Genomic DNA, 21,233 nt, shown 5'->3' with positions numbered 1-21,233 from the left:
ATTGTTTCTTTCAATATTCTTGAGGGAAATGATAAATTATTAAAAACCAGGCTTGAGACATGCTTGATGTCCTATGCATTACTACAGCAAGTTCCTACAGCGAGTTCTAAATAAAGCTGAAATTTGGTGAGTAACGTGACCATTCTTGGCAGATGTGTCAGCTCCTATCATATTCAGAACCCTGCGTTCTGAGGTGCTCAAGTTCACACTGAGGAATTTGCTAAACAAGTCCCTGGCAAGGAATCAGGGTCGTGCTTTTCTGTATCTTTAAGTCCTGTAAAATGGCAAAACATTTTTATCCAAGTCGATAATCCCAAAACTTCAAGAGCTTCAAACTAGAGAGTTGTTTTGTGTTTTTTTTTTTGTTTTTTGTTTTTGACCACTAAGTTTTGGAAACTGAAACAGGTGTTGTTGCCAGGTGTCACGGTGAGGCCCATTTCAGAAATTGCGAGGCTCCATTTTGAGTCTGCAGCCACGATTTAGAGGCTATCTCATGAGAGTGAGCATCTAAGGTTTCAGAGGAAAGAGGAGTCCCTAACTAATAATGTGTGTGGGGTGGGGAAAGGAAGAACTGAAAAGGGGGAAAGGGAAAAGGGCTGGGGGAGGTGGTGCACCTGGTTAAGCGCTCACATCACAGTGCTCAAGGACCCAGGTTCAAGCCCCTGGTCTCCACCTGCCGGAAGAAAGCTTCACAAGTGGTGAAGCAGGGCTGCAGGTGTCTGACTCTTTCCACTATCTACCTCTTCCGTCCCTCTCAATTTCTTTCTGTCGCTATCCAATAATAAATAAGTAAACATACAATTTTTAAAAACTTAAATAAAAGTTGCAAGGACCCAAGTTCAAGCCCCTGGTCCTCGCCTGCAGGGACAAAGCTTCAACCGAGAGGTGAAGCAGGGCTGCAGGAGTCTCTTTGTCTCTCTCTCTCTCTCTCTCCCTCTCCCCTCTCGATTTCTGTCTATATCCAGTAATAAATAAGTAACTGTATAATTAAATAAATAAAACTGTGCAAATACCCAGGTTCAAGCCCCTTGTTCACACCTGCAGGAAGAAAGCTTCAACCGAGAGGTGAAGCTGGGCTGCAGGAATCTCTGTCTCTCTCTCTCCCTCTCTCTCCCCCTCCCTTCTAGATTTCTGTCTATATCAATAATAAATAAGCAAATGTATAGTTAAAAAAATAAATAAATAAAACTGTGCAGAGACCCAGGTTCAAGCCCCTGGTCCACACCTGCAAGGAGAAAGCTTCAACCGAGAGGTGAGGCAGGGCTGCAGGAATCTCTGTCTCTCTCTCTCCCTCTCTCTCCCCCTCCCTTCTAGATTTCTGTCTATATCAATAATAAATAAGCAAATGCATAGTTAAAAAATAAATAAATAAAACTGTGCAGAGACCCAGGTTCAAGCCCCTGGTCCACACCTGCAAGGAGAAAGCTTCAACCGAGAGGTGAGGCAGGGCTGCAGGAATCTCTGTCTCTCTATCTCCTCCCGCTCTCTTCCCCTCCCCTCTCGATTTCTCTGTGTCTATATCCAATAACAAATAAGTAACTGTCTAACTAAAAAAATACATAAATAAAACTGTGCAGAGACCCAGGTTCAAGCCCTTCGTCCCCACCTGCAAGGAGAAAGCTTCAACCGAGAGGTGAAGCGGGGTTGCAGATGTCTGCCTCTCTCCCTATCTACCTCCCCTTCCCCTCTCTGTCTTTAACCAATAATAGATAAAAATAATTTTTAAAATTAAAAAAGAAAAGAAACGGGGAAAGGGGGAACGAGCAAGCGAAGGACCGCGAAGAAGAGAGCCCCCAGGAGCGGCGGCGGGGTAGCGTAGGCCAGCGGGGCGCGCGGTCCTCCCGCCGGCAGGGGGCGCCCGAGCTCCGGGCCACGCAGCGGGCGCCGGCCCCGCGCCCCGCCCGCGCAGCCCCGCGGCGGAGCTTCCTGCCCCTCCTCGTCCGGGATGCTTCTGCCGCTGCTGCGGAATAGCTGCTTCCCTCCCTCCTCTCCCGGCGGCGGCGTGGACGGCGGCGCCCAGCACCGGCCGGCGGCGCAGGGGCCTCGCGAGCGGGGCGGGGAGCCCGGGCCCGGGGCGGCGCGCGGCCGGGGGCAGCCGTGTGCGCGCATGGATCCGGGCGCCGCGCTGCAGGGGCGGGGGGCGGCGGGCGGCGGGCTGGGCCCGGGCTCCCCGGCGCTGTCGGGCGGCCAGTCGCGCCGGAGGAAGCAGCCCCCGCGGCCGGCGGACTTCAAGCTGCAGGTCATCATCATCGGCTCCCGCGGGGTGGGCAAGACGAGCCTGATGGAGCGCTTCACCGACGACACCTTCTGCGAGGCCTGCAAGTCCACCGTGGGTAAGGGCGCCGCCGGCCGGGGCTGGGGGCTTGCGTCCTCCCGGGCTGGGTGGCCCTGGGGTCTGGCCTCCCCCCTCGGGCCCGGGACTGGGGGGCTTGCATCCTCCCGGGCTGGGGGGCCCTGGGGTCTGGCCTCCCCCCTCGGGCCCGGGACTGGGGGGCTTGCATCCTCCCGGGCTGGGGGGCCCTGGGGTCTGGCCTCCCCCCTCGGGCCCGGGACTGGGGGGCTTGCATCCTCCCGGGCTGGGGGGCCCTGGGGTCTGGCCTCCCCCCGCCGGGCCCGAAGCTGGGTCCTCTCGGCCGGGTGACCCTTGGGGGGCTTGCTTGCATCCCGGGCTGGGGGGCCTGGGGTCTGGCCTCCCCCCTCGGGCCCGGGACTGGGGGGCTTGCATCCTCCCGGGCTGGGGGGCCCTGGGGTCTGGCCTCCCCCCTCGGGCCCGGGACTGGGGGGCTTGCATCCTCCCGGGCTGGGGGACCCTGGGGGTCTGGCCTCCCCCCGCCGGGCCCGAAGCTGGGTCCTCTCGGCCGGGTGACCCTTGGGGGGCTTGCTTGCATCCCGGGCTGGGGGCCCTGGGGTCTGGCCTCCCCCCTCGGGCCCGGGACTGGGGGGCTTGCATCCTCCCGGGCTGGGGGGCCCTGGGGTCTGGCCTCCCCCCTCAGGCTCGAAGCTGGGTCCTCTCGGCCGGGTGACCCTTGGGGGGCTTGTTTGCATCCCGGGCTGGGGGCCCTGGGGTCTGGCCTCCCCCCTCGGGCCCGGGACTGGGGGGCTTGCATCCTCCCGGGCTGGGGGGCCCTGGGGTCTGGCCTCCCCCCTCGGGCCCGGGACTGGGGGGCCTGCATCCTCCCGGGCTGGGTGGCCCTGAGTTCTGGCCTCCCCCCTCGGGCCCGGGACTGGGGGGCTTGCATCCTCCCGGGCTGGGGTAGCCCTGGGGGTTTTGCCTCCTCCCCCACCTGGGCCCACTCCCGGGCTGGGCAACCCTGGGGGCCTTGCCTCCCCTCTCGGGGCCTGGGCCCTCTCCTGCCGGGTGGCCCTGGGGGCCTTGCCTCCCCTCGCCGGGTAGCCCTTAGAGGGTTTGCACTCCCGGCCTGGGAGGCTTTGGGGACTTTGCCTCCCCCGTCGGACCCGAAGCTAGGCCCTCTCCGCCGGGTTCCCCGGGGGCAGGGGGAGGCTTGCACCCCCGGGATGGGTTGCGCTGGGGTCTTGCCTCCCCACTCGGACCCGAAGCTAGGCCCTCTCACTCCGCCGGGTTGCCCTGAGGGGCTTGCATTCTCCAGCCGGGTGGCCCTGGGGGGGGGGCTTCCATTCCTGGGCTGGGGGGCCTTGCCCTCCCCCCTGCCGGGTGGTCCTGGGAGCCTTGCGCTCCCGGGCTGGGTGACAGTGGGGCCTTGTATTTGCGGCGCGGGCAAATACAAGATGGGAGCACAGTCCCCCCTTAGAAGCCCGTTGATCCCATTCCCAAAGACAGACGTGTAGACACCACTGACACTTGTCCTTGGGGCCTCCGAGTCCTCATACTTTCTTTTTTTTTTTCACCGTATTTATTGATTGATTGGTAAGAGACAGCCAGACATTGAGAGGGCGAGAGAGACAGACACCTGCAGACCTGCTTCACCACTTGCAAAGCTTTACCCCTTCCGGTGGGGGTCGGGGGCTTGAACCTGGGTCCTTGCACATTGTAACATGTGCATTCAACCAGGTGCACCGCCACCACCCGGCCCTTCGGGTCCCCCATCCTCTCCTGGCACATGTCCTGAGCCTCTATGAACCTTTTCCTCTCCCACTGGGTGGCCCCGTATGGCACAGTCCCCTTAGAAGCCCGTTCCCAAAGGCAGCAGTGTAGTCTCCACCGACACTTGTCCTTGGCCTCGGGGTCCCCAATTCTCACCTGGCATCTGCCCCTAAGCTCCGACCTATATCCCGAGCCCCGGTCAAGAGTCCCCGCCTGCACCCATGAGGCGGGAGGGATGCCTTGGTTCACAATTGGGCTCTAGGAAGCAGTGCTAACAACGCCTCTTTCTGGAAGCCCCTAGTCCTGCCTTTTTCGATCTCGAAAAAGCAAAAAGGTGGAGGTGGGAGGCAGGCCGTGTGAAATTGTGTGCCCCTGGCTAAGATAGCCAAGGCAGCTAGGTTATTTGTTACCCGTGTTGATGTCTTTGCCTTGATGGAGAGGAGTGTTTGCACTGTAAGCCAAGGCTTTTTTTCTTTTTCTTTTTTTCTCATTTGAATCTTATTTCTATAGTGCACAGAAATAATAAAGTTTAAAACTGTGAAGGACTGGTGGAGAATATTAATACCTGTGTAGACTATGCAGTTTTGTTTGTTTTAATTACAGTTGTGCACATGACTGGGGGGGGTGCTTATACTTGGCAATGACCTCGAATAACCCAGGGCCTCTAACCGGTAGGGAAGAGTTCTCCCTCTGCCACCCCAGGTCAGTACAATAATGAACTAAATACAGTAGCTCCAGGTCAAGAAGTATAATGTCCTCCAGCTCTAAACTTGAAACTGCAAAGGAAGCAAAGGAAGTTTAATAATGAAGTCAAACTTGTAGGACTTAACTTTGAGGTTTGTCATGTTAGAGAGGGAGAGGAACCATTGCTTTTATGGAAAATGCCTTTAAAAGCTGACAAAGTTAGGGGAATCCCATAGATTAATGGTTCTTCAAAATAAAGGCCAGCCACCTTCCCTGGTGGACAGTGAGGCATTCCTCCCCAAGAAAGGGCCAAAAACAGTGAATTGCACTTAAATTCGAGAGGCAGAATTAAGTTTCTTTTCATATACTTGTGTGTTTAATTAGCTTTGTCAACTGGTTGTTTCGAAGGTTGCTTAGTTTTACACTCTCATGAAACAGATCTGTATTGCATTTAAAATTAATTAGAAAGAATTTTAAATTATTAAGTTGTTTGGCTTTGTTTGGTGTTTTGAGAACATGTTCCCCCTAATACTCATCCTTTTAATAGGCCATTTTGGAAATGTGTGTGCTGGCTGTTCCCTAGTTGTTTTTAAGTTTTAAAGATTTATTTATTTGTTGGCACGAGTTAGAAAGGATCAGAGGGGCTTGGGAGACAGTATAATGGTAATACAAAATGACTTTAGTGCCTGAGGCTCTGATGTCACAGGTTCAATCTCCAGCACCACCGTAAGCCAGAGCTGAGCGGTGCTCTGGTAAAAACAAACTAATAAAAAACTACTTATTTGTGGTCCGGGAGGTGGCACAGTGGTTAAAGCACTGGATTCTGGAGGGTGGGGTCCCGTGTTCAGTCCCTGGCAGCACATGTACCAGAGTGATGTCTGATTCTTTTTTCTCTCTCTCCTGTCTTTCTCATGAACAAATAAATAAAATCTTGAAAGGAAGGAAGGAAGGAAGGGTCAGAGCATCAATGGCACATGGAGTGCTGACTGTTGAACTCAGGACCTCATGCTTTGAAAAGGCTCAGCACCTTATCTCCTGTACCACCTCCTCGACTGCACCCTGTTTGCTTTTTTTAAAGTGTTGGCCTGAGTATTAAAATTCACTACTGAGGGGCCTGGTGGTGGCGCACTTGCTATAATGCGCAAGGACCCAGGTTTAAGCCCCCCGGTCCCCACCTTTTCCCACTGCAGGGGGAAAGCTTCACAAGTGGTGAAGCAGGGTTGCAGGTATCTCTCTGTCTCCCCCTTTGCTCTTGATTGCTGGCTGTCTGTATCCAATAAATAAAGATTAAAAAAAAAATCACTACTGTAACCATGCCTGTTTTTAAAATGGGAGATGATACAGTTGTGCCACGGTACGAGAAATCAGCACAGGCAGTGATGTTGGGAAGTCAGGCGGTAACACAGCGGGTTAAGCGCTTGCACGTGGCGCAAAGTGCTAGGACCCGCAGAAGGATCCTGGTTGGAGCCCCCAGCTCCCCACCTGCAGGGGAATCACTTCACAGGCGGTGAAGCAGGTCTGCAGGTGTCTCTGTCTTTCTCTCCCCCCTCTCTGTCTTCCCCTCCTCTCTCCATGTCTCTCTCTTATCCAACAACAACGGCATCAGTAACAACAATGATGACTACAACAACAGTAAACAACAAGGGCAACAAAAAGGAAAATAAATAAATATTTTTTAAAAAAAGAACCAAGAAGAAAAGAAAAAGAAAAAAGTGGTTCAGACTTCCTTGAACTTCTAGAGACGATTGATAGATAATGTTTCTGTGAGGAGGAGACTAGAGTACACCCAGCTCTGGCATACGAATGACAGTGGCGGGGAGTTGAACCTAGAGCCTCAGGCATGCAAGTTTTGTGTTCTAATGCCCAATTATCTCCTTGGCACAACTTAGGTTTGCTATAATAGATCTCTAATGGAAATCCTGAGTGATTTGAGATAGTGAAAGGAGAAAGATAGTCTATTGTTAATTAAATTCTAAGTTGCTTTGGTTGAAAAGACAAAGTTCACAATACAAAAAAAATTTTTTTAGTTTTTTTTTAATAATTTACCTAACAGAAATTGTCCTGGCAAAGTATTTTCAGGTGGGATGTTGGCATCATGACTTCATCTGATATAACTAGCACAGTTTGACAGGTCTTGTTTTGGCTTAGTTTTAATTAGTCTTCATATGTACTTTCTTTTTTAGTATTTTTATTAGTGATTTTGTAACAAGTTGACGAGGAAGGTCCCAGCAGCCGGGAGGGCATGTGGGTTCTCAACTTCAGTCCCCTGTGTCACGTAGGCCAGAGCGATGTGCTGGTTCGTTTTCTCTCTCTCTCTCTCTCTCTCTCTCTCTCTCTCAATAAATAGGGACTCCCTTAAGCCCCATAACATCACACATGAAGACAATACATTCGTGCTAAGTACTGTTTGTCGAGCAGTTACTTTGGGCCAGCAAAAGGGGCACTCTCTCTACCCCCCACAACAACCCTGAAAAGGACCCTGTTTCATAGAAGAGGAGACAGGCGAGAAGTATACGGCTTGTCCGTTGGGGCCTGATGATCAGGGCTGGATGAGTCTTTAGTTGCCCTGCTCTGAGATTATTTATTAGGCCGTTTATTTTGCTTTGTGCAAGTTCTCACGGCCTAGGGGCAAAACACTGTGCGACTCTTTCCTGATAATCCGATTTGGTCCTCCCTATAGCCCTCTGAAAATAAAGAGGTCGCTGATTTATACTACATACTAGTTCGTGTTTATACTGGAGAGCTTGACTTGATTCATCTCGGACTCTACCATCACTTGTCACTTGCTTTCTGGATTAGAATATTGCTATAGGAATTGCGTTTCTTAGGTAAGTGTTCAGTCACTCAAGTGTTAAGCTTCTCAGATATGTTATATAAATTCCCCAACTTGACAAAGGAACCCTCCTGCCCTGCTGGTGGTAATGCCAGTGGGTCCAGCCCCTGTGGAGAGCAGCCTGGAGAACTCTCAGAAGGCTAGAAGTGGACCTACCCTATGACCCTGCAATTCCTCTCCTGGGGATATATCCTAAGGAACCCAACACACCCATCCAAAAAGATCTGTGTACACATATGTTCATAGCAGCACAATTTGTAATAGCCAAAACCTGGAAGCAACCCAGGTGTCCAACAACAGATGAGTGACTGAGCAAGTTGTGGTCTATAAACACAGTGGAATACTACTCAGCTATTAAAAATGGTGAATTCACCTTCTTCACCTCATCCTGGATGGAGCTTGAAGGAATCATGTTAAGTGAAGTAAGTCAGAATTAGAAGGATGAATATGGGATGATCTCACTCATAGATAGAAGTTAAGAAATAAGAACAGAAGGGAAAACACAAAGCAGAACTTGGACTGGAGCTGGTGTATTGCACCAAAGTAAAAGACTCAAGTCAGGGCAAGGGTTCAGGCCCTTAAAGACAGGAGGACCTAGTGGGGGTAGAATTGTTATGTGGAAAACTGGGAAATGTTACACGTGTACAAACTATTGTATTTTACTGTCATCTGTAAACCACTAATCCTAATAAAGAGATTTAAAGAATATTAGAGGGAGTCGGGTGGTAGCGCATCGGGTTAAGCACACATGGCACGAAGTGCAAGGACCGGCCTAAGGATCCCGGTTCGAGCCCCCGGGTCCCCACCTGCAGGGGAGTCGCTTCACAGGCGGTGAAGCAGGTCTGCAGGTGTCTGTCTTTCTCTCCCCCCTCTGTCTTCCCCTCTTCTTACCATTTCTCTCTGTCCTATCTAACAACGACAGTATCGATAACTACAACAGCAATAAAAAAGGGGCCACAAAAGGGAAAATAAATAAAATATTAAAAATAACAATAGCTTAACATTGGGGGAAAAAAGCTCCCCAAGTTTGTTAGACCGTGGGCAAGTTTCCCCATAGTGCTGGAGACCAGCCTAAGGTTGCATTCTATTGCCAACCACCCCCTACCCCAACAGGTAAAGTGTCCTCACTCAAAACTAGGGGAGAGAGAGTATCAGAATTTGAAAGTTCTTTAAATGTACTGTCAAACTCATCTGAACTACTGCATCTACTCAGTCTTCCTCTGACTTCATTTTTCTCATTTTGTAGCCGTGTGTTAAACGTCACGGCTGGTCTTGTTTCTCGGGTCTTGCTCAGTTAAGGGCCATAACTCCCACTCTGTTTTCAAGAACAACCCTTTCAAGCCCCATGCTGCAATGAGGGTAGGTTGGGCATGCCCATCCCAAAGAGGGTGGGCAAACTTGCAGCTGTTGTAAAGTGCACTTTACCGGAGCTGGCAGTCGAGGTGAGAGCAGAATTCACAGGTGAGATAACCCCCGCCCCCTCCCCACCGTAAAAAATATGACTTTCGTGAATCGGGCCTTGAGCGCTAGCTGACATGAGGATGGGTCAGAGACTTCAGTTAGTGAAGCGGTCGCCGGGTAGCTGTCAGTAGGACTGGGTTATGTTAATCATTGCAGCGCGTGTTTTATTTTGGTCTTGGGTGTTGATGTATCATCTCCCCAGCCTTAGAGAAAGAGAAAAGGAGAGTCACCCAGAGCGCCCGTCAGAGCACATATGGTTTTTTCATTGATTTTTTTTTCTCTTTTCATGGAATAAAGTTCTCGCTTCTAGGCCTTTCTAACATCATTCTGTGCTCACACTGAGAAAGAAATCTTTTATTCTACATGATAGAGATCTAGATAGTTTTTTTTTTTAATTTTTTATATTTATTAATTTTTTGTTGCTTTTTCTTGTTGTAGTTATTATTGCTGTTGTCTGTCTTCGTTGTGGGATAGAAGAGAGAGAAATGGAGAGAGGAGGGGAAGACAGAGAGGGGGAGAGAAAGACAGACACCTGCAGACCTGCTTCACCGCCTGTGAAGCGACCCTTGCAGGTAGGGAGCCGGGGGCTGGAACCGGGATTCTTAAACCGGCCCTTGCTCTTAAGAGATTGTCTTTCCCTCCAGCTCCTGGAATCTGCCAGGAGCAAATCTGTTCTTGGATCTTGAAGCTGTCTTTAGCAGGCTGAGTAGGCTCCTTTTGAGAATAAATAGATCCTGGTATTTTACATTATTGTACGGCGTTGTGTGCCAGATACATTCTTCTAATTAAGCATCTGTTCAGATTTGTCAGGAAAACAGCTTTGTGTTGAGAGGTTATTTCTGTTTATCTAAGTTACCTTCTGCTAGCCTTTTGATAGCACACAAAGCCAGTGTGCAAGCATGCATACCTGACTTGACTTTTCAGAAGGGGAAATGAGTCAGAATAGCCATGATGCAATGTTAGAAATATAGTAAAGTGCCAACTGTTGCTGCTGTTGTCTGTCTTCATTGTTGGATAGGAAAGAGAGATGGAGAGAGGAGGGGAAGACAGAGGGGGAGAGAAAGACAGGCACCTGCAGACCTGCTTCACCGCCTGTGAAGTGACTGCCCTGTAGGTGGGGAGCCAGGGGCTCAAACTGGGATCCTTACACTGGTCAAAGGAAAAAATAGGGAGTCGGGTGGTAGCGCAGTGGGTTAAGCGCAAGTGGCACAAAGCGCAAGGACAGGTGTGAGGATCCCGGTTCGAGCCCCCAGCTCCCCACCTGCAGGGGAGTCGCTTCATAGGCGGTGAAGCAGGTCTGCAGGTGTCTGTCTTTCTCTCCCCCCTCTGTCTTCCCCTCCTCTCTGCATTTCTCTCTGTCCTATCCAACAAAAATGACATCAATAACAACGATAATAGTAACCACAACAAGGCTACAACAACAAGGGCAACAAAAGGGAAAATAAATATGAAAAAAGGAAAAATCGATTCTTTTCTTTTTGTTCTCTCATTACACATCTTTCACATTTGGAAATAGATACTTTCTATCTAAAATAGTGTCTTCACTTTTTCTTGTCTCTTTAAACCCTTATCCTTCTTAGTTTACAAAACAACCTGTGATTCCATCTCAGACATTCTTACGATTAAAGTGGATCTGTTTTTTTTCAGCCCTTAATGCAAGAGCTTCATAATATCCCCCCCACACACACACACCCTTTCATCAAGACCCCTAAATGAAAAACAGGGCTGCCCCCCCCCATCAAGTCTGCGACCTTGGCCTCGTGTTCACTGCTAAAGAGTCACACACTTATAATCAGATTTTCATTTTTCACTTCAAAAAACCTCTGCTGGGGCAGTGTGCTCTGGCTTCTTCTACCTCTCACAAGATACATCAAAGATACAAGCAAAGATACACAAGATATAGCAAAGAAAGGAAACCAGTAGACTTTGCCCTTCTTCATGAAACTGTTTCGTCACTCTACTCCTGGGAGGCGTGGCGTTGTTAGATGAATAGAATTTGGAAGTAGTCCTGGGTTTAAGTCAACTCTACTCCAGGCTATTTGTGTGTCTTCAGGCATATGCAACTTCAGTTTACTCTGTCATAAAAAATAAATAAGCACAGATAGCGCGAAGCGCAAGGACTGGCGTAAGGATCCTGGTTCAAGCCTCTGGCTCCCCACCTGCAGGGGAGTCTCTTCACAGGTGGTGAAGCAGGTCTGCAGGTGTCTGTCTTTCTCTCCCCCTCTCTGACTTCCTCTCCTCTCTCTGACCTGTCCAACAATGACAACATCAACAACAACAACGATAAACAATAAGGGCAACAAAAGGGGGAAAAATAAATAAAATGAATGACTTAAAAAAATGAGTAAGTAGGACAGAGAAACTGAGAGGAGAAGGGGAAATAGAAAGGGAGAGAGACACCTGCAGGCGGGGGCTGGGCTTGAACCCAGGTCTTTGTGCACTGTAATATGTGCGCTAACTGGGTGCACCATCTCCCATCCTGACAGTGCTCGTATTTTTATGAACTCTGAGCTGAATAGTAATTCAGTTCATGCTTTTTATATGTAAAGAAAACGTGACAGACATCTAGTCTTGGGTTTTGTTTCTCAGATTCTTCTCTCCCTCAGTATTCTCTTCCTCTTGTGACCAATAAATCAAAATAGCATGGTGCCATTAAAAATGGAGAAGAATCTAGAGGGGCCTGGTGGTAGCACACTGGGGTAGGGCCACATGGCATGAAGCGCAAGAACCAGTGTGAGGATCCCAGTTCAAGTCCCGGCTCCCCACCTGCTATAGGGGCGGTGAAGCAGGTCTGCAGGTGTCTGTCTTTCTCTCCCCCTCTCCGTCTTACCCTCTTCTCTCCATTTCTCTCTTCTCTCCATTTCTCTCTGTCCTATCCAACAATGACGACAGCAGTGGCAACAATAACAACAGCAAAAAGGGCAACAAAATGGGAAAAATGGCCTCCGGGAGCAGTGGATTCGTAATTCAGGCACCGAGCCCCAGCGATAACCCTGGAGGCAAAAAATAAATTAAAAAAAATAGAGAAGATGTAGCCGATGAGCATATGGAGACTTGCTGGTGCAGAAAACTTTATCCAAGCCAGCACACTTCACTCCTAGAGTATTTCCTTAGGAAGGTAAAGTCGCTTGTTCAAGATTAAATGCATGTTTATACCGTATTCCCTTCTTTACTCACTAGGTGAGGCTGCACAGTGAATCAGTTTAGCCAAGAGTCTGACAGCTCACACTCAAATCTGTGGCCTAAATTTCTAAGATCTTGGTGACCTTGAGGAAATTAGTTACTAGCCTCTCTGACTCCAGCTTTTTTATCCTTAGAGTGGGGTAAGAATAGTATCAACCTCATACATTTGTGAAGACAATGAGTTAATCCCTTTAGAATAGTACTTGAGGGAGTCAGGCGGTAGCACAGTGGGTTAAGTGCAAGGACTAGAGTGAGGATCCCAGTTCGAGCCCCCAACTCCCCACCTGCAGGGGAGTCACTTCACAAGCGGTGAAGCAGGTCTGCAGGTGTCTGTCTTTCTCTCCCCCGCCTCTGTCTTCCCCTCTTTGTATTTCTCTCTGTCCTGTCCAACAACGACAATATCAATAACTACAACAACAACAAAAAAAAAACAACCAGGACAACAAATAGAAATAAATATTTAAAAATAATAATAATACTTGAAACAAGAAGGCCATCACTAGAGGCTTTTTTTGTTTTGTTTTTTACCAGAGCACTGCCCAGCTCTGGCTTAATGCTGCACAGAGGTTGAACCTTGGACTTTGGAGCCTCAGGCATGAGTCTCTTTGCATAACCATTATGCTGTCTACCCCTATCCCGTCACTAGAGTTCTTACCCTTTTGTTTTTTCTACTGTTCCATTATTAGAAATACTAGGTCCAGGGAGTCAGGGTGGTAGTGCAGCGGGTTAAGCACACATGTGCAAAGCACAAGGACCGGCGTAAGGATCCCAGTTCAAGCCCCCGGCTCCCCACCTTCAGGGAAGTTGCTTCACAGGCGGTGAAGCAGGTCTGCAGGTATCTGTCTTTCTCTCCCCCTCTGTCTTCCCCTCCTCTCTCCATTTCTCTCTGTCCTATCCAACAATGACATAAATAACAATAATAACTACAACAATAAAACAAGGGCAACAAAAAGGAATAAATAAGTATTTAAAAAGAAGAAATACTAGGCCCAAAGTTTAATATATAAGATCCCCCGAATTTGCGACTCACAACAACAAATATATATATATATATATATATGTTTTGTCTTAAATTAAGAAATCTTATCACCAGAAAATATCAGTTCTTTTTTTTTTTTTTTTTTACTCGTTACTTATTGGATAGAGACAGCCAGAATTTGAGAGGAAGAGGGAGGTAGAGAGGAAGAGACATAGACACCTGCAGCCCTGCTCCACCAGTTGTAAAGCTTTCCGCCTGCCGGTGGGGACCGGGGGCTCCAACCTGGGTCCTCAGGCATCAACACATGTACTCAACCAGGTGTGCCACCACCTGCCCCGATATGTCAGTTCTTAAGATTTGTGGAAGACAAATACAAAGATTAAAAAAATGCCAAGTTAAGCTTTAACAGCTTGATTCTGGTGATTCCGGGTCATCTGCAGAGCATTTCACTTTTTCTTTTTTCCTCACCCATCTGACTTTCATTATAAGAATCTCTGTGGGCAACAGAAAAGAAATGGAATCTGCGTTTGTCTTTTCCCCAGTGTCCTGTTCTAAAATGCGGGTGATGGTGCCTGCCTCGTTGCACTGCTGTAGTGTAGGAGGGTTCCACATGCTGGAAGTCAGGCACAAGTTTGACAAAATGTCCATTATCATTTTTGAGGCCTTCTAGAACGTTCAGAGTCTAAACCTGGAAACAGAAATGAGGAATGATCATAAATAAATGACAGAGCAGTCAGAAAGGCTCATTCGGGACATCAAAAGAGCTTCAAAGGTTTCTGGGCAGATCAGGAGACTGTCTGAGAGAGGCATTTCTGCGCCAAGTGCACAGGGTGCTAATTTAGGTCAGTATGGCTCTGAGAGAACTTTCCCCATCAGGTGTGTGGGGGTAGGGCTGGAGGGAGTTGTTTACTTACCCGCTTAGCCTAGAAAACTGTGTTTTCAACCAGCATGCTCCATGAAAATGAAGTTAAAGCCCTTTATGTCTTCATGGATGAGAACTAGGAGTCTCTGCTTGGCATCTGACTTTTCCTAAAACCAACTCACTGAGTATTTGAGGCTGTTGATGGCTTAGCTTTTATTAAGTAGTTTCTATGACATCCTCTTTCTGGTTTAATCTAACACACATGATTCCTTTAAGCTCCTTTGGTCACCTGGGTTGCTTCCAGGTTTTGCCTGTTACAAATTGTGCTGCTAGGGTAGCGCAGGATGACCAGCCCAATAGTCATGCAAACAGATTCTCCCACACCTGAGGCTCCAAAGTCCCAGGTTCTGTCTCCTGCACTCAGCATAAGCCAGAGCTGAACAGTGCTCTGGTGAAAATGAATAATTATTTTTTTTTTTTAAGTGCTGCTGTGGGGGGTCAGGCGGTGGCGCAGTGGGTTAAGCACATATGGCGCAAAGCGCAGGGACCAGCATAAGTAAGGATCCCGGTTCGAGCCCCTGGCTCCCCACCTGTAAGGGAGTCGCTTCACAGGCAGTGAAGCAGGTTTGCAGGTGTCTGTCTTTCTCTCCCCTTCTCTGTCTTCCCCTCCTCTCTCCATTTCTCTCTGTCCTATCCAACAACGAACAACAACAACAAGGGCAACAAAAGGGGGGCGGGGGAAATGGCCTCCAGGAGCGGTGGATTGCAGGCACCGAGCCCAGCAATGACCCTGGAGGGGAAGAAAAAAAAAAAAGAAAGAAAGAAAGCAAAACATGCTGCTGTGAACTTGGGTAAACACGGATCTTTTTTGGATGGATGCGCTTGGTTCCTTAGGATCTGTTTCCAGGAGAGGAATTGTGGGGTCCATTTCTAGCCTTCCAGAAGGGCTCTTTGAGTAAACCCTTCTTCCATAGAACTTAAGTTGAGCCCCTGAGTGTTTTTCTTATTTATATATTCATGAGAGCGGTGGAAGCCAGAGCCGTGATCAGCTCTGGCTAATGGCTGTGCAGGGGATTAAGGCTGGCACCTCTTGGAGCCTCTGTCATGCAAAAGCCCATCCCCCTGGGCCTGGGTTGTAGTCATCAGTCTACTCACTGAGATTGTAGTCTTCATTTGACTAAACAGACTCTTACTCTTTTTTTTTAATTTATTTCATTTTTTACTAGTGATTTAATATTGATTTACAAAATTACAAGATAGCAGGTATAATCCCACAGAGTTCTGGATCCCGTCCCCTCCATTGGAAACTGCATTAGTTCTCCCAAGGTGACAGATAAGGGTTGACTATTTCGGTAACAATCTGTCTATATTTTTACCCATCCCCCCCATGGTTGTGCCTTCTCTTCCTTCCTGTAGACTCTTACTCCTCTCCTCTGTCATTTTGTTTTGTTTTTCTGTTAAAAATAGAGATGTGTTTATAATCACATGGTGGCAGAATTACCACTTCCCGATTTTGAATATTAACACCCTTTTATTTTTACTCATGGGGCTGTGGTTACAAGTAGCCCTAGTGTAGGACTGCTTAACTGGATAAACTGTTTGAGTTGGGGAAGAAAGTATCCAACATACCCAGACTCAGAAGCATTCTCGGAGATTATTGCCCCATCAGAACAAAACTTAACTTGCTCTGTTTCAAGGGATTCTTGCACAAAGGTGGTTTCAGTGTCATTTGGCTCTGAAAAGCAGACTCGTTCAAGAACTGAAAGCGAAATCAGTGGATTAACCAGCTTTTCCTCAGTCACAGGTGTGAGATGCAGGGTAACCTAGCTTCGTTTTCGGCAGCTTTTCGTATTGCAGCTGCAGTTTACTGCAGGGACCTCACCTGCCCTGCCCCGGCCCGGCCTGGCCCAGGATCGTAAACATGCCTTTTGGTATCCCATTGGTTTCTACAGCGGCTTTCTATTTATAAAAGTCCGTCACGAGTGTTTCGCCACCCCTCCAGAGGCTGAATCACATCGTCTGACCTAAGTGCCGTCTCAGGTCCTGAGGTGGAGCTGAGCTGGTGCGCCAGCCAACGGGCAGGCTGGGCCTTGGGCTGCTCCAGGCTGGGGACCTGGCTTCCGAGCAGTCGGAAAGGAGTCCTTGTCTGCGCTGTCTCTAGTTTGGGAATTTTGGTAGCATCCCTGTGGGCTGTTTTTCTTAGCTGTGAAAATTGTGTGAAGTGTATCGTTGTGAAAAGTTTGTTTTCTCTGAGAAGCATAAAAGGTAATATACAGACATAGAAATTTGGTTTTTAAAGTTATCTCAACTTTTGAAGGACTGAATTGAAAAAAGAACAATGATACATGATGCTTTGTCTACTAGTGTCAAAAATGAATAAGAATTGAATGGGGTAAGGGAATTTTCAGAGTAATGTGTTCACACTAAGTCTTTGTGAACGCTAAAATAGTCAGGACCCGATTTTCTGAATTAGATTTTTGCCTGTTTGAAGTTAAGGTTGTTTCCGCCGTTCCATTTAAAAACTTCTAGGACAGTGTTCTTTTAAAGCTGTTCACACTTGTCGATATGCTTAGTGAATGAAATTTGAAGTGATTTAAAAAAAAAATACTAAACTTGTACTATGAATCGCAAACACTAGATAGATTGAAGTAAATGAGGGAGTAGAGATATTGATATTGATGAACTTCTGTTTTGTTTTGTTTTTTTCCCCTCTTGGGTTTTAGTGACTTCGGTTCTAACAGATATAAAGTGAAATCATTACAGATCACATCATTATTGCTTTGCTTCACCTTTATTTTGTTTTTACTCACAGGTGTTGACTTTAAAATCAAAACAGTAGAACTACGAGGAAAGAAAATCAGGTTACAGATCTGGTAAGTGGGGGAGCCTGCACCCACAAGTGACTCTGTGTGCTTAACAGTCCATGCGCTTGGCTCCTGGCTACTAAAATTGTTTGAGCTGGTTTGTTTCATCTACTTTCTTCTCTCTCTCTCTCTCTGTCTGTCTGTCTGTCTCTCTCTAACAGAATAAGTGGTGCTTTCATCAAGAGAGAATTTAGATAAGGGTCTGCTTGTTGCATACTCCATTTACAGGAGATGTAGAAAGAATGTTATTTTAGGGACTGGGTGGTGGCACACTGGTTGAACGCACATGTTAACAATATGCAAGGACCCAGGTTCAAGCCCCTGGTCCCCACCTGCAGGGGGAAGCTTTGCCAAGTGGTGAAGCAGGGCTGCAGGTGTTTCCCTCTCTCTCTTTCTCTCTCTCTCTATATATCTATCTCTTTATCTCCCCCACCCCTCAATTTATGACTATCTCTATCCAATAAATAAATAAATAAGGATTTAAAAAAGTTTTTGTAAAGAATGTTATTTTAGCGATAGCCAGTCACCTGACATAATGTCAGAATCATCATCACCAGAGTGATCTCTCCAGTGCTGCTCTCCATGCGCTTGGTGTCTGTTTGATGACATCCGTAGAAACCCCAGCATACCCCTAATCACATCTGCCGCGCCTGCAAATCCTAGGCAGGCCTCCTCCTATGGTGCAGGGATCACCCTCGATGGCCAGTGGCGCGCTCGTGCGTGTGCACGTCCGGCTCTTGACTCCGTAGAACATGAGTCCACAGCCACTTCCCCACATCCTGGTCATGACCAGAGCTAAGGCAGAAGCAGGTGTTAGATCTGTTTCCAGTGATAAGGGTTTTTCTGTGGGCGTTCAATAGCTCACCTGTTGCGTAAAGAAATTCCTTGGAAGAGCTTCTGTTGAGTGTACAAGTTACCAGGTTCATGTCCCCAGCCCTCACCTTACAGCAGGGGAAACTTCACAAGCAGTGAAACAGGGCTGCAGTTCTCTCTCTCTCTCTCTCTCTCTCTTTCTCTTTCTCTCTCCCTCCCCCTCTCCCTCTCTTCCCACCCCCTCTTAATTTCCTTCTAGCTATTCAAATAAAATAAGTAAATTTTTTTAAACAAAAGAAGAAACCCTTAGGCAGAGAAAGGATTATTCTGGTGGTGGTTTAAAAGCTATGGGGCAGGGGCCGGGCAATGGCACGCCTGGTTAAATACACACATTCCAGTGTGCAAGGATCTGGGTTCAAGCCCCTGGTCCCCACCTGCAGGGGGAAAGCTTCTTGAGTGGTGAAGCAGGGCTGCAGGTGTCTCTCTGTCTCTCTCCCGCACTATTTCCCTCTCCCCTAACAATTTCTCTCTGTCCCTGTTCAAAATAAATAAAGATTTAAAAAAAAAAAAAACAAAGCCAAGGGGCTCTGTAAGCACTCTGGTCTTTAACCGTCCGCTGTAGCTTCTTCCTCAGCTTCCTAACCCTTCTCGGCAGGTCACCAGCTCTGAGTGTTTGTCCACCGTGTGTGTGTGTGTGCTTTCATCCGCGTGAATCACTGCCTCATCTGTGGCACCATCGGTCACCTAACGCTTGAATGTTAGTGCCATGTGCCTTCACTCCATCCGTGTCCATGTCTGTGGCACCGCTGCAGCCGAACTACCTACTGGAGGTGTCTGAGGTAATGTCTCCTTTCGGTCCTCTGTGACTTACCTGACCCACTTTAAGGACTTGGGGTAGTGGTGCTGGGTGGGTGTGTGTGTGAGTGTGTGTGTGTATGTGAGTGTAAGTGTGGTGTGTGTGTGTGTGTGTGTGTGTGTTTTGACTTGATTATATTATAAAATATTGATTTCTTGTCTAAAGATTTAGCGAGAAAGTGAGATTTTTTTTCTTATTCTATTAGCTCATGGATGAAAAAGACAACACATTTTGTTTTGTATATTATTACAGGGTGTAAATTTTTATATTTTATTAATGAGAAAGAGAGAGAGAGAGCCAGACAACCAGACATCACTGTGGATTGGACTTGGGGCCTCCTGCTTGAGAGTCCAATGCTTTATCCACTGCGCCACCTCCTGGACCACCTGGGTGTTTGTTTCCATTTTTTATTTGTGCTTAATAGTGGGTTACAAGACTGTAAGATTACAGAATATAGGTCCACACCAGGCTGGGTTTTTTGTTGTTGTTGTTGTTTGCTCCACAGTAGCCACAAACTGCCTTTCACATGAGCTGCTCTTTGTAATTACAAGCTCTTCAAGGTGAAGAACATTCGTAAAGGAGTCTAGGTGTAGCCACCTCTGTCGCTGGCCCCCTGCAAAGAGACTGCATTTTGATGACGGCGGGGGCGGGGGGGGGGGTTTTTCTTCACCCCAGCAAAGGGCTTCACGGGGATAGTTCCCTGCTTGGCCATGTGCAGGACCCAGGCCTGAGCCCAGCCTCTGCCACACTGAAGGAACATGCAGTGATGTGACTTCTCTCCTCTCTGCCTCTCTGTCTCTCTCTCTGAAGGAAAAAAAAAAAAAGTCAGCCCAGAACACTGAAGCCCCAAAGTTGACCAAATAAATAAATGATGCTGTCAGTGGCCTTGAAAGATGTCTCTTGGGGCCAGGTGGTGGCGCACTTGGTTGAGCACACATGTTACAATGCGCAAAGACCCAGGTTCAAGTCCCTGGCCCCCACCTGCAGAGGGAAAGCTTCACAAGTGGTGAAGCAGTACTGCAGGTGTCTCTCTGTCTCTTTCCCTCTCTATCACCCCCTTCCCTGTCAATTTCTGACTGTCTCTATCCAGCAAATAAATAAAGATTAAAAAAAAAATTTTTTTTTAAAGAAAGATGTCTCTTTTTAAAATTTAATTATTTAAATTTTTTTTCTATTTATTTTCCCTTTTGTTGCCCTTGTTTTTTGTTGTTGTTGTTGTTGTTGTTATTGATGTTGGACCGTTGTTGAAGAGGACAGAGAAATATGGAGAGAGGGGAAGAGAAAGACAGACACCTGCAGACCTACAGTGAAGCGACTCCCCTGCAGGTGGGGAGCCGGGGATTCGAACTGGGATCCTTAACATCGGGTCCTTGTGCTTTGTGATACCTGAGCTTAACCCGCTGCACTACCGCCCAACTCCCAAATTTAATTATTTTTAAATATCTTATAATACTTTTGGTATATTTATAGAACCAAGAACCTGATAGGGGAATGGGAGACGGAGAGGGAGACGGAAAGATACCTGTAGCCCGGCTTCACCACTTGAGAAATCTCCCCTCTGCAGCTGGGGACTGGGGACTTGAACCCATCCTCCTCGCACACGGGAACGCGTGTGCTGAACCAGGTGTGCCAGCATAGAATTTTTATTTAGTTAGTTAGTTAATACTTTGCTTATTTTATCTTTATGAAAGAGAGATACAGCAAGATAATAAAGTGACCAGAGCACTACACCGTTCTGGTTGATGGTAGTGCTGGGGATTAGACCTGGGAGCATGGTGTGAAAGTTAAATGTTTTATTAGTGAGGGAGGAAAACCAAGAATCACTCTGACACATATAATGCCAGGCATCAAGCTGTGTATTTCATGCTTGAGAGTCCAGCGCCACTAACACTTCTTAATATGTTAACTGAACAGTTTTCATCTCGAGCAAGTGGGTCTCCCTAGATCTGTGACTTCTGTGATGGTGCCATCAGACTGGGTGCTTACGGAGTGAGTCTCGCTGATTCACTGAATTTTTTTACTTATTTACTTACTTACTGAATTTATTGAAAAATGGATGACAAGTTCTTGTGATTGGGGCCAGGCGGTGGTGCACCTGGTTAAGCACTCACATTACAGTGCACGAGGACCCGGGCCCCACCTGCAGAGAAAGCTTCACGAGTGGTGAAGCAGGGCTGCAGGTGTCTCTCTGTCTCTGTCTCCTCCCCTCTCAATTTCTCTCTCTGTCCAATAATACATAAAAAACAATATCTTTTCTTTTAAAAAGAAAGAAAAGAGACTTTAGTCGTCAGAAACACACCCCTGAACGCTTGCTAGCTACTTGCTAGGCACATAACATTCTAACTATAAGATTTTTTTTATGTAAGTTTTTAATTTTGTTTTATTTATTCCCTTTATGTTGTCCTTGTTGTTTTTTCATTGTTGTAGTTATTGTTGTTGTTGTTATTGGTGTCGTCGTTGTTGGATGGGACAGAAAGAAATGGAGAGAAATGGGGAAGACAAGAGGGGGAGAGAAAGACAGACACCTGTAGACCTGCTTCACCGCCTGTGAAGCAACTCTGCTGCAAGTTGGGAGCCCGGGGCTAAAACCAGGATTCTTACTCCGGTCCTTAACCCGCTACGCTACCACCCGACT

The 21,233-nt window shown here is 47.6% G+C and overlaps 1 protein-coding gene across 1 annotated transcript in view; it reads left to right on the top strand.

Annotated features, from left to right (window-relative positions):
* Window positions 1–1,908: 1,908 nt before the first annotated feature.
* RAB12 (RAB12, member RAS oncogene family) overlaps window positions 1,909–21,233 on the top strand; it is a 29,495-nt gene continuing 10,170 nt past the window's right edge. Inside the window, exons 1-2 of the mRNA XM_060200691.1 lie at window positions 1,909–2,333; window positions 16,878–16,938. Of these exons, the coding sequence (XP_060056674.1) occupies window positions 1,946–2,333; window positions 16,878–16,938 (449 nt within the window). The 5' untranslated portion in view covers window positions 1,909–1,945. The remainder of the gene's footprint in view (window positions 2,334–16,877; window positions 16,939–21,233) is intronic.

The sequence above is a fragment of the Erinaceus europaeus genome, chromosome 10 (assembly GCF_950295315.1).
Source record: "Erinaceus europaeus chromosome 10, mEriEur2.1, whole genome shotgun sequence".
NCBI lineage: Eukaryota > Metazoa > Chordata > Mammalia > Eulipotyphla > Erinaceidae > Erinaceus > Erinaceus europaeus.
Note: the sequence above shows the minus strand (reverse complement) of the source record. Positions and strands in the feature narration are given on the sequence as shown.